This window comes from Haliotis cracherodii, unplaced genomic scaffold (assembly GCF_022045235.1).
Source record: "Haliotis cracherodii isolate W230 unplaced genomic scaffold, xgHalCrac1.p SCAF_12, whole genome shotgun sequence".
NCBI classification, from domain to species: domain Eukaryota; kingdom Metazoa; phylum Mollusca; class Gastropoda; order Lepetellida; family Haliotidae; genus Haliotis; species Haliotis cracherodii.
Window position 1 is genome coordinate 6,406,686 of NW_027266267.1, and position 14,216 is coordinate 6,420,901.

At 39.2% G+C, this 14,216-nt stretch overlaps 1 protein-coding gene and 1 pseudogene across 1 annotated transcript; both read left to right on the forward strand.

The window, feature by feature from the left end:
* The first annotated feature begins 998 nt into the window (after positions 1-998).
* On the forward strand, positions 999-1,799 carry LOC139457477 (uncharacterized). The gene is made up of 2 exons (XM_071238860.1): positions 999-1,087; positions 1,385-1,799. Exons 1-2 carry the CDS (start codon positions 999-1,001, stop codon positions 1,797-1,799), a joined length of 504 nt encoding a protein of 167 aa, XP_071094961.1.
* Positions 1,800-1,939: 140 nt separating this feature from the next.
* Positions 1,940-4,905, forward strand: LOC139457476 (integrase/recombinase xerD homolog; annotated as a pseudogene).
* Positions 4,906-14,216: the final 9,311 nt, after the last annotated feature.

Below are 14,216 nucleotides of genomic sequence, written 5' to 3' on the forward strand. Positions count from 1 at the left end.
GGATGAAGTCGTCCTGCTATTGGTCCTTTCTCATAGTAACTGGGTCATTGTCCAGCAAGACAACGCCAGACAACGTCATACCACGAGAATAAGCAATTACTTTGCAAATGCAATAGCGCTGCCTTATTGCCATTGCCAGAATGCTTTGCTGACATATCTCCCCTCTTTGAGCATCTGCGGAGACTACGTCCAGCCCCTTGAGGATGTTGGATGTTTGTTGTTTAACGCCGCACTATTCCAGCTATATGACGGCGGACTGTAAGTAATCGAGTCAGGACCAGACAATCCAGTGATTGACATCATGAGTATCGATCCACGCAATTGGGATAGAGCATGATCTACATGACCAGTTGAGGCAGAATCTTCAAATTACGCTATCTGGCTTGTTACATTTTCCATAAAAACACAGGTACTAGTTTGCATAGATACCACCAGAGGCCTTACTAAATGCGGAGTCGACGGTTGTCGCTAACTGTTTTCTTTCAGAGCCATGATTACGATTCATGTTCAGTGTAAATCTGTTTTCATACCGGATGTGTATTTGACTGCAGCTCCCTTTGTAATGCTGAAGCTACGACTTCATTCATACACATAAAGTCAGAGAAAATTACGCATGTGACGCCTCCAGTGATCTTATCCAAAGCCATATTACTGAAAGTGGCCTCTGAAAAATAGACACATTGAAAATATTGCCATTTGGGCATGATGAGAAAGCAACATTCAAATTGTAAATTCAAATGTTTTCGTTCTTTTACATATCACATTTGTTATCATGCGTGTTCCATAATTGACGATCAATTTTCGTTAGTTTATTTGAAGACAATTCCAGTATAGTCTATGTATTTACTATGGGGTAAATACGGTAACGAATGTGATTTGAAGAAGGCTGTGCACGTGAAAGCGGTGGCGTCACGTGCTTAAGGTGCAGAGGAGAGGGCAAGAAACACCACTCGAGGCCTTCGCGTCACACAGGCGAGCTGTTGTCTTCTTTGTTCGGAATGGATTCACCACAGCAGGAAAATCTTGACTCCGTTGAAGAACTACACATTCCTGGTCAACCTAACAAAGCACAGGATTCTGTTGAAGGGTACGAAACATTTCAACTTTTTAAGCAATATATGGACTGTAAGTTGAAAACTTTCAAAAGTGAAATTATTGATGAAACTGAGCAGAGGTCGTATTCTGTCATTAAGAGAGCTAGAAAAGACTTTGACTCTCCACAGTTTAGATTCAAAGGGAATCAGTTACAATATAAGTTCAACATTGGTATTTTGGATCAGGTTGACTCTGCTATTCGGTTTATCAATCGGGATAACACAGTCGATTGTGTGCATGTCTTGAGAGAAATTAGCTCTAACATCAGTAAAAGAAACAAGTACATTAGACTTGCAGACAGATCTACAGCCGGTTGGGCAGTAGTCTCGGAGTTGGAAGGGGATGAGTTGGCTTCAAACTCGGATGAAGAGAGACGTTTCGAGAGAGCGGAAAGTAAGGCACAGCGCAGAAAGCGCCCTACTTCTTTCAATTCCCGTGGTAGAGGTTATAGTCCTTATCCTTCTGCAACTTTCCCCAATCCTAACAGCGAATTACCAAAACAGGCCCCTCAGGTTCAGCAGAACCAGCCCTTTCGTTTTCAACCCAGGAAAACACCACTTCCAAACCAACAATGCTACTTTTGCGGAGCCTTTGGGCACTGGAGAGCCACATGTCCCCTTGCAGCCGTCCAGAGGTCATCGCAGTCAAGTAATTTCAACCCACCACAAGGACTTCAGCCTACAGAGGCCTGCAAAAAGCAGTGATTATTCAGGTAAATCAAAACCACTTTTGAGATATGACATATATATTTGAGTGGCTAATGCGTTACTATCTTGATTGAGATCGTATTACATATGTTTCAGGGGATCAGAACTCAAGCAGAAGTATTAAAAGAAAAACTATCATGGATTTGCCACAGGTCTCCCGTTCAATATCAGAACAGCCTAGTAGTTGGTCACAGCTTGATGTTTCACCCGTAGACAAAGTCAAACCTGAAACCAGAGGTATTAGTACTGATTTTGTACCTGTACCTAGTTATCTTGACAGAACAGACACGTCAGCGAGTAAGCATAACATTAAGGAAAATCTTAAGAGGCACATCTCATTTTGGAAGGATATAGAAGCTCCAGAATTCATCATTAGAACAATTATGGAAGGTTACATCATCCCCTTTGTGGAGTCGCCTCCCTTGTCTTTTAGTAAGAACAACGCTTCTGCTGTAAAACATAGCGACTTTGTCTCTGAGGCTATCCAGGATCTCCTGTTAAACAACTGTATTGTTGAAGTCGTAGACTCACCTCAGGTTGTAAATCCCCTATCAGTTTCTATTAATAGCTCTGGTAAGAAAATGTTGATTTTAGACCTAAGAGCAGTAAACAAATATGTTTGGAAAGAAAAGATAGTCTTTGAGGATTACAAGATTGCTTTGGATTTCGTTAGACCTTGTGGATACATGTACAAGTTTGATCTTAAGTCTGGGTATCACCGCATAGATATTCTCCCTAGTCAACACACGTTTTTAGGCTTTTCTTGGTCAGTTAAAGGTGTACAGCGTTTTTATTGTTTCACAGTTTTACCTTTTGGTCTAACCTCGGCCCCTTATATATTTACTAAGTGTTTTAAGCCATTAGATAGATACTTGAGAAAACATCCTGTAGATGTTGTAGTTTACTTAGATGATGGATTTGGGTTTGCTTCGTCTGAAGCCTTAGGCAAGGAGCGATCTGGTTTTGTTAAATCTTCTTTGTGCAGAGCAGGCTTTGTTTGTAACGATCAGAAGTCAGTTTGGGAACCCACAAGACACCTTGAATGGCTCGGGCTGAATTGGAATCTTGACATAGGTGTGATATCTATTCCTTATAGGAGATTAGATAATGTGAGAAACACATGCGCAGGATTTTTGGCAGGTTTACCGCAATTCACAGCACGTAACCTGGCTAGTTTAACAGGACAAATTATCTCTCTTTTACCAGTTTATGGGGATGTCTGCAGACTTTTGACTAGACGCATGTATTCAGTAATACAAAGAACTTCAAGTTGGGATAGAAAGCAAAGTCTAGTTGACCCCCTGTGTGTATTTGAACTTATATTCTGGAGAGATAATGTTTACACTTTTAATAGCAGAAGATTTTATGAAACTTTTGCCCCTGTTTTGACCGTTTTCTCAGATGCTAGTTCCAAGGGCTGTGCTGCCTATATACAGAATTCTGACCGGATATTTCAGTGTTTATGGGACGAGGATCAAGTGGGCAAGAGTTCAACTTGGCGGGATTTGAAGGCTGTTGAATTATCTTTGAACGTTTTCAGAGAGGTTCTGTCTAATCAGACTGTTAAGTGGTTCTCAGATAGCAAGGCTTGCTGTCAAATTGTTTCTTTTGGTAGTTTCAATTCATCCTTACAGGAGCTTGCTATGTCCGTGTTCACCGTGGTTAGGATGTATAACATCAGGATAAAGTTTAGCTGGATTCCACGTTCAGAGAACGACAGAGCAGATGCGTTAAGTAAATTTGAAGATGCTGATGACTGGATTGTTACTGATGCTGTCTTCAAGTTGCTAAACCAGAAGTGGGGTCCACATACTGTTGATAGATTTGCTAGTCATTATAATGCTAAGTTGTGTAGATTCAATTCCAGATCTTGGTGCCCTGGCACAGAAGCAGTAGATGCTTTTACACAGTCATGGCAATACGATAACAACTGGGTTGTCCCCCCTATGCATTTGGTTACAAAGGCTATTAGATATGCTCTTCAAAGTGAAGCTAGCATAACTTTAGTAGTGCCTAGGTGGCAATCAGCTGTGTTCTGGACTTCACTTTTTGATGACGGAAAGTTCAAACATTATATCGCTGATAGTTTGCAATTAAATGGAAGTATTGCATTTTCAGGCGGCAGCAAGAAATCCTTGTTTGACAAATTCGATGGCTACGCATTAGCAGTTAGAATTATTCCATGAGATCAATGTTGTTGTTTCAGACATGTTCTCCTCCGGTATCTGGAAGCTGAAGAACAATTTAGTTCATACAGACCTTATTGATCTAGCAGGACATATGCCAGATTTAGTTCTCAAGTCTAAGGCCCCAGCGACAGTCTATAAGTATGAAAGATCTTATAATAGTTGGAAAAAATGGAGTTCAAAATTTAAGGAGATTACATGTTTGTCTGCTCATCCATTTCATGTTGCTTTGTATCTTACATCACTTGTTCAGGGAGGTAAGAAAGCTCCATCTGTTATGGAAGCTATTTACGGTATTAGTTGGGCGCACAAGCTTGCATGTCTGCCAGATCCTTGTAAACATGATTTGATTGTGAAGATCAGAGAAGCAGCATTAAGAACGTGTAGTACTCCAGTCAAGAAAAAAGAACCTGTTACTTGTGACACGTTAAAGAAATTGGTTGTTATATCTGGGAAAACTACCCCTCTACTTGATTTAAGGTTTTTAACAATGTCACTTTTATCTTTTGCTGGGTTTTTCAGATTTTCTGAAGTAGTGAATATCAGACGGTCAAACATTAAATTCAAAGATGGCTTCATGAATATTTTTGTTGAGAACAGTAAAACTGACGTTTATAGGGATGGGCGTCATGTTTTGATCGCTGCTACAGGCTCAGATCTATGTCCAGTAAATATGCTAAACAGGTACCTGATTGCTGGAAATGTTGCTGAAACTTCCAATGAATATATTTTTCGTCAACTTTCCTTCTGTAAATCTATACAAAAGTATGTATTTAAAGGTCAGAAACCTTTATCATATACCAGAGCGAGGGAAATCTTTATTGAGAAATTCAAACTAATTGGTGAAGATGTCAAAAAAGTGGGTCTTCACAGTTTTCGGTCAGGCGGAGCGACTGCTGCAGCTAACGCCGGAGTAACAGACAGACTGTTCAAGAGACACGGACGCTGGGCGTCAGATAAGGCCAAAGACGGTTATATCAAAGACAATGTTTCTGAACTATTGAGTGTGTCATCAATGTTGGGATTGTAAATAAGTTGAAATAAATCTGCTGCATGGACCCGTTCTTTTAATTCGAGCAGCGGTAGGCATTACCCATGAGTGGAGTATGTTGTCATAGTAAATGTTTTATGTTCGGTTGAACATAGTGAATTAGAACATAAATGTATTTACTATGGGGTAAATACGGTAACGAATGTGATTTGAAGAAGGCTGTGCACGTGAAAGCGGTGGCGTCACGTGCTTAAGGTGCAGAGGAGAGGGCAAGAAACACCACTCGAGGCCTTCGCGTCACACAGGCGAGCTGTTGTCTTCTTTGTTTGTTAAAAATATACACATAAAGGTAATCAGATTTTAAGTGTAATGCTTTTCTGTGTTGGACGGCCTGTTATTGCAGTGTTGCCGAATGGCAGGTAAAACCGTATGGGAAAAATTGCCGCAGGGCATTGAGTGCTGTTTAGCATGGAGAAGGGTGTTGCTTTCTTTCAGTGAGTGATCCCACAGAGAGGTGATTCAGGAGTCCGGACATGGATTTGGATACACAAGAAGACCCACCGTCCAGATAAGTTATCTTTATATTTTCAAAAAGTTAATTTCACAGTAATTCATAAAATGTTCAAGCGCAATATTACAAGGATATTGCAGTATTTCGTAACGGTTTTATGTGCCAAAAATATTAAAATGTACGTTTTTGTTACAGAAAGAATACCTTAGAGAATATGGAGTGTCGGTGTTTGGAATGGAATATAACACGACAGTCGCGTGTCTACATGTATGATTTTGTAAATAAACCCGCTCGCCTGTTAACAGCGGTAGGCATTACCCATGAGTGGAGTATGTTGTCATAGTAAATGTTTTATGTTCGGTTGAACATAGTGAATTAGAACATAAATTAACTTCACTACTCCTCTTTGAAAATAAGAATGAAGCAAGATTAGAGTTACTCCCCCTTGCATCAAAGCCGACATCAATCTTGTCCAGCGAGAAAATTAAGCATATTATGGGCGCATCAACCAATAGCTAAAAGCGGAAGAGTTATTTTGAACCCGTCGACATTAAACTTCTTTTGACCGGCGTTCTCGCGAATATTAAAACCCTAAATTCTTTTTTTCACGAATTCTGTTACAAATACCACGAAGAGGAAAATATGGTCAGACATCATTAAAATATGTCCATGTTTTTCGTGAGAGGTTGACAATTGAGTGTACATAAAACTTCCCTAAAATGTAAAAATCATTGCAAAAAATGGAAAATAAAACATTATTTCAAAAACAATAAAAACGGATCATACAAAATGCTTCGAATTCAATAAATGAAGTGTCAAACCAGGACTGGTACGTAAAAGGAAAGGACACAAATATGAATATTTTGTACATCTATTCAGATTTATTTGTGAAAAGAAACACATTTATCTTTTCTAGAATCATTACTAGTGAAAGTAAAGTAAGAAGCCAGGAGGGAAAACATGTGGACAGATCTGAAGGCAGCAGTATAAAAAGACAAAAAGTGGAAGGCGAGAAAACCAAAGAAAAAGCGTTGGAGGCCACCCCTGATGAACTCTCCTCAATAGAAATATGGTTAATAAAATATTTCAATGATACTCTTTTCCATTATATAGTGATATATACTATCATGAAATCACACAAAGAGACAGACTTTTTGCAGAAACAAATAATCATTTCCTCTTTTGGAGTGGAGTTAATAATCTGTGTTAAGTGTGTATTTGTATGTGTATGTATGTGTGCATGTGTATGTGTGTATGTGTATATGTGTATGTGTATGTGTATGTGTGTATGTGTGCATGTGTATGTGTGTATCTGTATGTGTGTATGTGTATGTGTGTATGTGTATGTGTGCATGTGTATGTGTATGTGTATATGTATGTGTGTGTATGTGTATGTTTGTATGTGTTCATGTGTGCATGTGTATGTGCATGTGCATGTGTATCTGTATGTGTATGTGTGTATGTGTGTATATTTATGTGTGTGTATGTGTGTATGAGTATGTGTATGTATATGTGTGTATGTGTATGTGCATGTGTATGTGCATGTGTATGTGTGTATGTGCATGTGCATTTGTGTATGTGTATGTGTGTGTATGTGTGTATGCATATATGTATCTGTATGTTTATGTGTATGTGTGTATATGCATGTGTGTGTGTATGTGTATGTGTATGTGTATGTGTATGTGCATATGTATGTGTGTATGTTTATGTGTGTATGTTTATGTGTGTATATGTGTGTATGTGTATGAGTATGTGTGCATGTGCATGTGTATGTGTATGTGTATGTGTGTGTGTATGTGGATGTGTATGTGTGTATGTGTGTATGTGCATGTGTATGTGTGTATGTGCATGTGCATTTGGGTATGTGTATGTGTATGTATATGTGTGTAAGTGCATGTGTATGTGTGTATGTGTGTATGTGCATGTGTATGTGTGTATATTTATGTGTGTGTATGTGTGTGTGAGTATGTGTATGTGTATGTGTGTATGTGTATGTGCATGTGTATGTGCATGTGTATGTGTGTATGTGCATGTGCATTTGTGTATGTGTATGTGTGTGTATGTGTGTATGTATATATGTATCTGTATGTTTATGTGTATGTGTGTATGTGCATGTGTGTGTGTATGTGTATGTGTATGTGTATGTGTATGTGTATGTGCATATGTATGTGTGTATCTGTATGTGTGTATGTTTATGTGTGTGTATGTGTGTATGTGTATGTGTATGTGTGCATGTGTATGTGTATGTGTGTGTGTATGTGGATGTGTATGTGTGTATGTGCATGTGTATGTGTGTATGTGCATGTGCATTTGTGTATGTGTATGTGTATGTGTATGTGTATGTATATGTGTGTATGTGCATGTGTATGTGTGTATGTGCATGTGTATGTGTGTATGTGCATGTGCATTTGTGTATGTGTATGTGTATGTATATATGCATGTGCATGTGTATGTGTATGTGTATGTGTATGTGTATGTGTATATGTATCTGTATGTGTATGTGTATGTGTATGTATATATGTATGTGTATATGTATGTGTATGTGTATGTATATATGTATGTGTATATGTATGTGTATGTGTATGTATATATGTATGTGTATATGTATGTGTATGTATATATGTATGTGTATGTGTATGTGTATGTATATACGTATGTGTATATGTATATGTATGTGTATGTGTTTGTGTATGTGTATGTATATATGTATCTGTATGTGTATGTGTATCTATATATGTATGTGTATATGTATGTGTATGTGTATGTGTATGTATATATGTATGTGTATATGTATGTGTATGTGTATATATATGTGTATGTGTATGTGTATGTGTATGTATATATGTGTGTGTGTGTGTGTGTGTGGCTATGTGTGTGTGTGTGTGTGTATGTGCATGTGCATGTACACGTGTATGTGTGTATGTGCATGTGCATTTGTGTATGTGTGCATGTATGTGTGTATTTGCATGTGTATGTGTATGTGCATGTGCATGTGTGTATGTGCATGTGCATTGGTATGTGTGTATGGGAATATGTGTATGTGTACATGTGTATGTGTATGTATGTATGTGCATGTGCATATGCATGTGTATGTGTATGTGCATGTGTATGCGTGCATGTGCATGTGTATGTGTGTATGTGCATGTGCATGTGCATGTGTATGCGTGCATGTGCATGTGTATGTGTGTATGTGTATGTGTATGTGTGTATGTGCATGTGTATGCGTTTATGTGTATGTGGGCATGTGCATGTGCATGTGCATGTGTGTATGTGTGTATGTGTGTGTGTATGTGTATGTGTGTATGTGCATGTGCATGTGCATGTGCATGTGCATGTGCATGTGTGTATGTGCATGTGCATGTGTGTGTGTGTGTGCATCTGCATGTGTATGTGTGTATGTGTGTATGTGCATGTGTATGCGTGTATGTGCATGTGTATGTGTGTATGTGCATGTTTTCTCCCGAACGTTTATGCAGGTGTGTGTGCGAAGGTGTAGGTGCTCGCACTAAGTGGTGTGTGCGTGAGCGTGTGTGTGTGCGTGCGTGCGTGAGTGTGTGTGCGCATGAAGATGTAAGCGTGAGGCCGAACGGTGAATTATCATTACTTACTTTCAACTTCATTTTCATTTTATTGAATTACCCTTTTCCCTTTTGTCAAATGTTGTTCAAATTTTGTGAGTTCATGTGCCTCGTATTTTGTTTGAGCGCGGAGAGATTTTTTATTGCAGGACCATTTCTCTTTAATTGGGGCACAGAAAGCAAATACTTGTAGTCCTACTTGAAATATGACGCGGAAAAAGGGATCTCAGATCTACATTCTAAAGCAAACATCTGGTTAATGAGCAGCGGTAATTTATGCAATCACCTGGAGTTACAAGATTTAGATACTAACGAGAAAAAGCGGGATTTCTGAGTAACGATTAGCGCCTTTGATGGTGATATATGGATCACTTTTATTCGCTGTTCAGTGTTTCTGAAAACAAAAATATCTGTCATTTGGCACTATTAGGATTAAGTGAAACATTGTATCCATACAAAGTGTCCATTGCTACTGCATTGGGTGAGACCGCCTCCGTGGTCTAGTGGTAGAGCGTCCACCCGGAGAGCGGAATGTATGTGGTTCGATCCCCGGCCGTGTCATACCAAAAGACGTTACGAGATGGTACTTGTTGTTACCCTGTCTGGCGCTCGGCATTAAGGGTCTGTATACAGTGTCTGAGTGGGGTATTCATGTTAAACTGCGGTATTGTATCTCAGTGGGCTGGCACGATAAATCGGCATCAGTCCGGACTAGTAAAAGCAGCATGCACGTGCATGCACGTCGCTATATAAGTGAAATAATCTTAGACGCGACGTTAAACCCCATTTCACCTCACCTCACCTCATTGACTTACTCACTTACTTACTTTGGAGATTTAACGTGCGCTTTCCGACTGATGAGTATTTCGCACACGGGCCCGGCCAGGCCATTTAATGTGTTTCCGAAAGGGGCGAGAGTGGTCTGTGCAACCCAAGAGGGGGGTTTTAGGGGTTGCTTATATAGAATTTGGGAATTTTGAGATTTGGAATAGATGCCGATGGGGTTGGGGAGGAGAACTAAGAGAGCTGGGTATGGTGGATGTTTGTTTGTTTATGTGATTTTGATTTGGTAGGTTATTGTGTTTTTAGATGCGTTTTATTAGTTCCGTTTTTATTAAGAATACGCCTAAGGCCTTGAAGTTTTCTAGTTTATTTTGTGGGTTTAGTATTGCTTCTAGAGTGAGAGCCTTGTTTAGATTGAGGTTGGTTTGTAATGTGGTTCGATGTGTTAGGTAGTGTGTGCAGTGGATGAGTGCGTGTTCTGGGGTTTCTGGATGTTTGCAGTGTGGGCAGTTACCTGTAGTGTGTTTTTTTAATTTTTTTAGGTGGTTATTTAGGTTGGTGTGTCCTGTTTGGAGTTTAGTAATTACTCTGTCGATTTCTTTTGATGGATGGAGAATTTTTGGTTTGGTTAGTGGTTTGCTGAGCACTTTTTTGATTTGGCTATTTGAGTTTAGATATAGGTTATGCCATTTTTTTGTGATTTTTTGCTTGTTTACACTTTTAATTTCTGATTTTGAGATGGGTAAGTTTAAGCTTATTTCTGGGATTTTGAGGGATAGTCTAGCTGCTTTATCGGCGTTTTCATTACCGTATATTCCTACGTTGGCGGGTATCCACAAGAAGGTTATTTGTTTGCCTGCCTTAGTTAGGTCGTTGGAGCTTTTAAGTATTTGATTTATTAATTTAGGTCGGTTTTTGGTATTTTTGTTTTGGAGGGCTTGCAGTCCACTTAGGGAGTCGGTAAGTATTAGGATTTTTGTGTTTTTTGGATTCTTGATTATAGAGGGCTGAGGCCATGCCCATTAGTTCTGCCGTGAATATTGATTGGCTGTTTGGGAGTCGGAAGGATTGTGTGGTTTTAGTTGGTTGCGTGGTATGGACTCCGAAACCTGTGTGTTTGGAGGTCGGATCTGAGGATCCGTCCGTGTAAATGTGACACCAATTTGGCCAATTTTCGTGTATGTATGCTAGTGTGGTAGTTTTAGCTATGTTTGGGTCGGTTTGTTTATTTATTTGGCTAGCTAGTGTTGTGTTTATTTTGGGTATTTTATGTTTAGGGGTGAAGATATTTGATTGTTTTGTTTAAGATTTTTAATTTAGTGTTCATTTAGGTAGTTTGTTATTCTTTGGGATATTGGGGTAAGTAAGGGGTGTTTACGAGCTAGAACTTGGTTTTGGGGGCTGATGTTTTGGTTTTTATTAAGTTTTGGATGAGTGAAAGTACGCCTTAAGTATCCATTATTTGACATGGCCTTACATGATAAAGATATTATAAACTCTGACACGCCGTGATAGAACTGAAATACTGTACAAAGCAGCGTTAAACCCAACTCACTCACTCACTCCTCCCACATCAAGCTGACACGGCGTGATAGAACTGAAATACTGTTCAATGCAGCGTTAAATCCAACTCACCCACTCACTCCTCCCACATCAAGCTGACACGGCGTGATATAACTGAAATACTGTTCAAAGCAGCGTTAAACCCAACTCACTCACTCCTCATCACATATCAACCTGACACGCCGTCATATAACAGATATTCTGTTCAAATCAGCGTTAAACCCAACTCACTTACTCACCCACTCTTCCCCAAGCTGACACAACGTGATAGAACTGAAATACTGTTCAAAGCAGCGTTAAACCCAACTCACTCACTCACTCACAGTAGTATAGGTAATGATGGTTCTGGCTCACTTCCACTGGAGCGGGATTCATATACTTATACCACCACTACAGGAGGAATTTTTTATGCCAAAATGACTATGCGATTCAATGATAGTCATGAGATTAAGTTAAATTGACCACCACCTGGAGTCTATGATATAAATTTTTATAGGTAATGGGGGTTCTGGCTCACTTCCACTGGAGCCGGATTCATATACCTATACTGCTACTACAGGGGGGATTTTTTATGTGTAAATGACTATGCGATTCAACGATAGCCATTAGTTGTATTAAACAAAACATCAATATTAATCAATAATGAATAAAATTTACTATAGCCCACGAGGATATTGGAAAGGTGTAGGAGCAATAAAAAAATTAGCCACCGCGGCTAAGGTATCTAAAGATGTGGCCAAGGATTGGTTAAAGAAACAAGCGTTGTGGCAAATATATTTACCAGCACCGCGTTATATACCGAGGAAGAAGTTTGATATTTCTACGACGAATGAAGTTCATCAGGCTGACCTCTTGTTTCTTCCCCACGATAAGGTAAAACGCAAAACGTATAAATACGCTTTAACAGTAGTGGATGTGGCTAGTCGATACAAAGAGGCTGAGCCATTAACCTCGAAAGATTCAACAGAAGTAACTAATGCACTGAGTCGCATATATAAACGCGGACCACTAAAATGGCCTAAACTATTTCAAGTAGATCCCGGTCGCGAGTTTATGGGATCGGTAACTAAACTCTTAACAAAGCACGACGTCAAAATCGTCCGTGGTGAAAGAGAGGCCCACCGCAGTCAAGCTATCGTTGAAAGATTTAACAGGACATTAGCGGAACGTTTGTTTGGCTATCAGTATGGGATCGAAATGAAATCCGAGCGATTGAGATCAACCGAATGGGTGACACGATTATCAGCCGTTGTATCAGCGCTGAATAATGAAGTAACGAGATTAATAGGGAAGAAACCATCCGATGCGATTAAAATGAAATCCGTGACTTCCGAATCTTCAGCACCGAGGAGAGGCAAAGAACAAAAACTTCCGGATAGAGTAAGGGTAAGATATTTATACCAGCCCGGTGAACTCGAAGGAGGCCTACGTCGTGCAACCGATCCCATATGGTCCCTTAAGACGTATAACATTAGTAGATTGGTTACGAAAGAAGGAGAGCCTATTCTTTATTATCTTCAAGATGGACCGGGTAGGACATTTGTACGAGAAGAGTTGTTCATAGTTCCCGACGGTATGGTATTACCACCATAACCATAAGCATAGGTAGTTACACCATCATTATCAATCCATCTCTTTGTATCTAAGGGGGATAATGATGTCTTGTTCATTCTTAATCCATATATCCTATGATCGTAACTTCTTAAAGAGTTCATCTCGTGTTTGAACGTTCTACCGTTGAATAATGATTCTTTATACTGTTCGTGTTTGATATGCTTTTTTACCACATACTTCTTAACACCCTTAGCTTTTCTTATCTCTCCATTATCGGACTTTTTTATAGAATACATCTTAGGTCTTAATCCTACATACTCCGCTATAGGAGTCCCAGCACATTCATCCTTCATCTTACCTAACACCTTTTTATTTACAGCGCTGTGCAGTGGATTATCTTTAGGGTAATCGCTCGTGTCATACATATCTATTTTTTCTGCCATATCTTTATACACATCCTCGGTTTGTATTTCCATCAACAAAGAATCTGTGTCGGTATATAACACCTCGCATCTATCGCCGTATTGCTTCTTAAGTTCGTTGTAATAAAAGTCATACATTAAGTGTTTTGACAAGTCGAGAATACTCATACCAACGTACACCGGTCTGTTGAATTTTATATTACTCTTCTGCATATGCAACGCGGCTAAGTCGTTATCGAATATCTTGCTTCTGTTAAAAGCCGGACTGGCTATAAGTTTCCTGAGTCTTTCTTCCTCATTAGATCTGACTAATTTAACATCAACACGCTTCCTTAGATTTTCCATAGTTTTACCGAATACCGAGTTATTCATGAGCTTATATAGATTCTTTTCGAAATCGCTGGTGGCTATCTTTCTTAAATCTGTGTTCAGCCTTATATAGGGCTCCATCCAAGGGCTTTGATCAAACTTAAGAACTCTGTGTATTTTCTTAAGTTTCATACCTAACGATAGATACAACTGGAGATTTCTGTAGTGAACTATATATTTTGTCTTATCCATCAAATTTGGTACGAGTTTTTCTACGTTAGCTAACCTACTATTACCCATCAATGAACGTTGATATTCCGACATCCAGTCTTTATTAACCATTAATCTTTCGGGAGCTAGTGGATAACTGTTATGGTCTTTATGTAAGGAACTCGGATATTCCAAGTCAACTTCTAGTATGTACCCTTTATTCTCATCATTCACATTGATATTATGGATATCATTCACTTCGATATCATTCGCATTGACCCATTCAAAACCACCCGTGGGTAAAGGT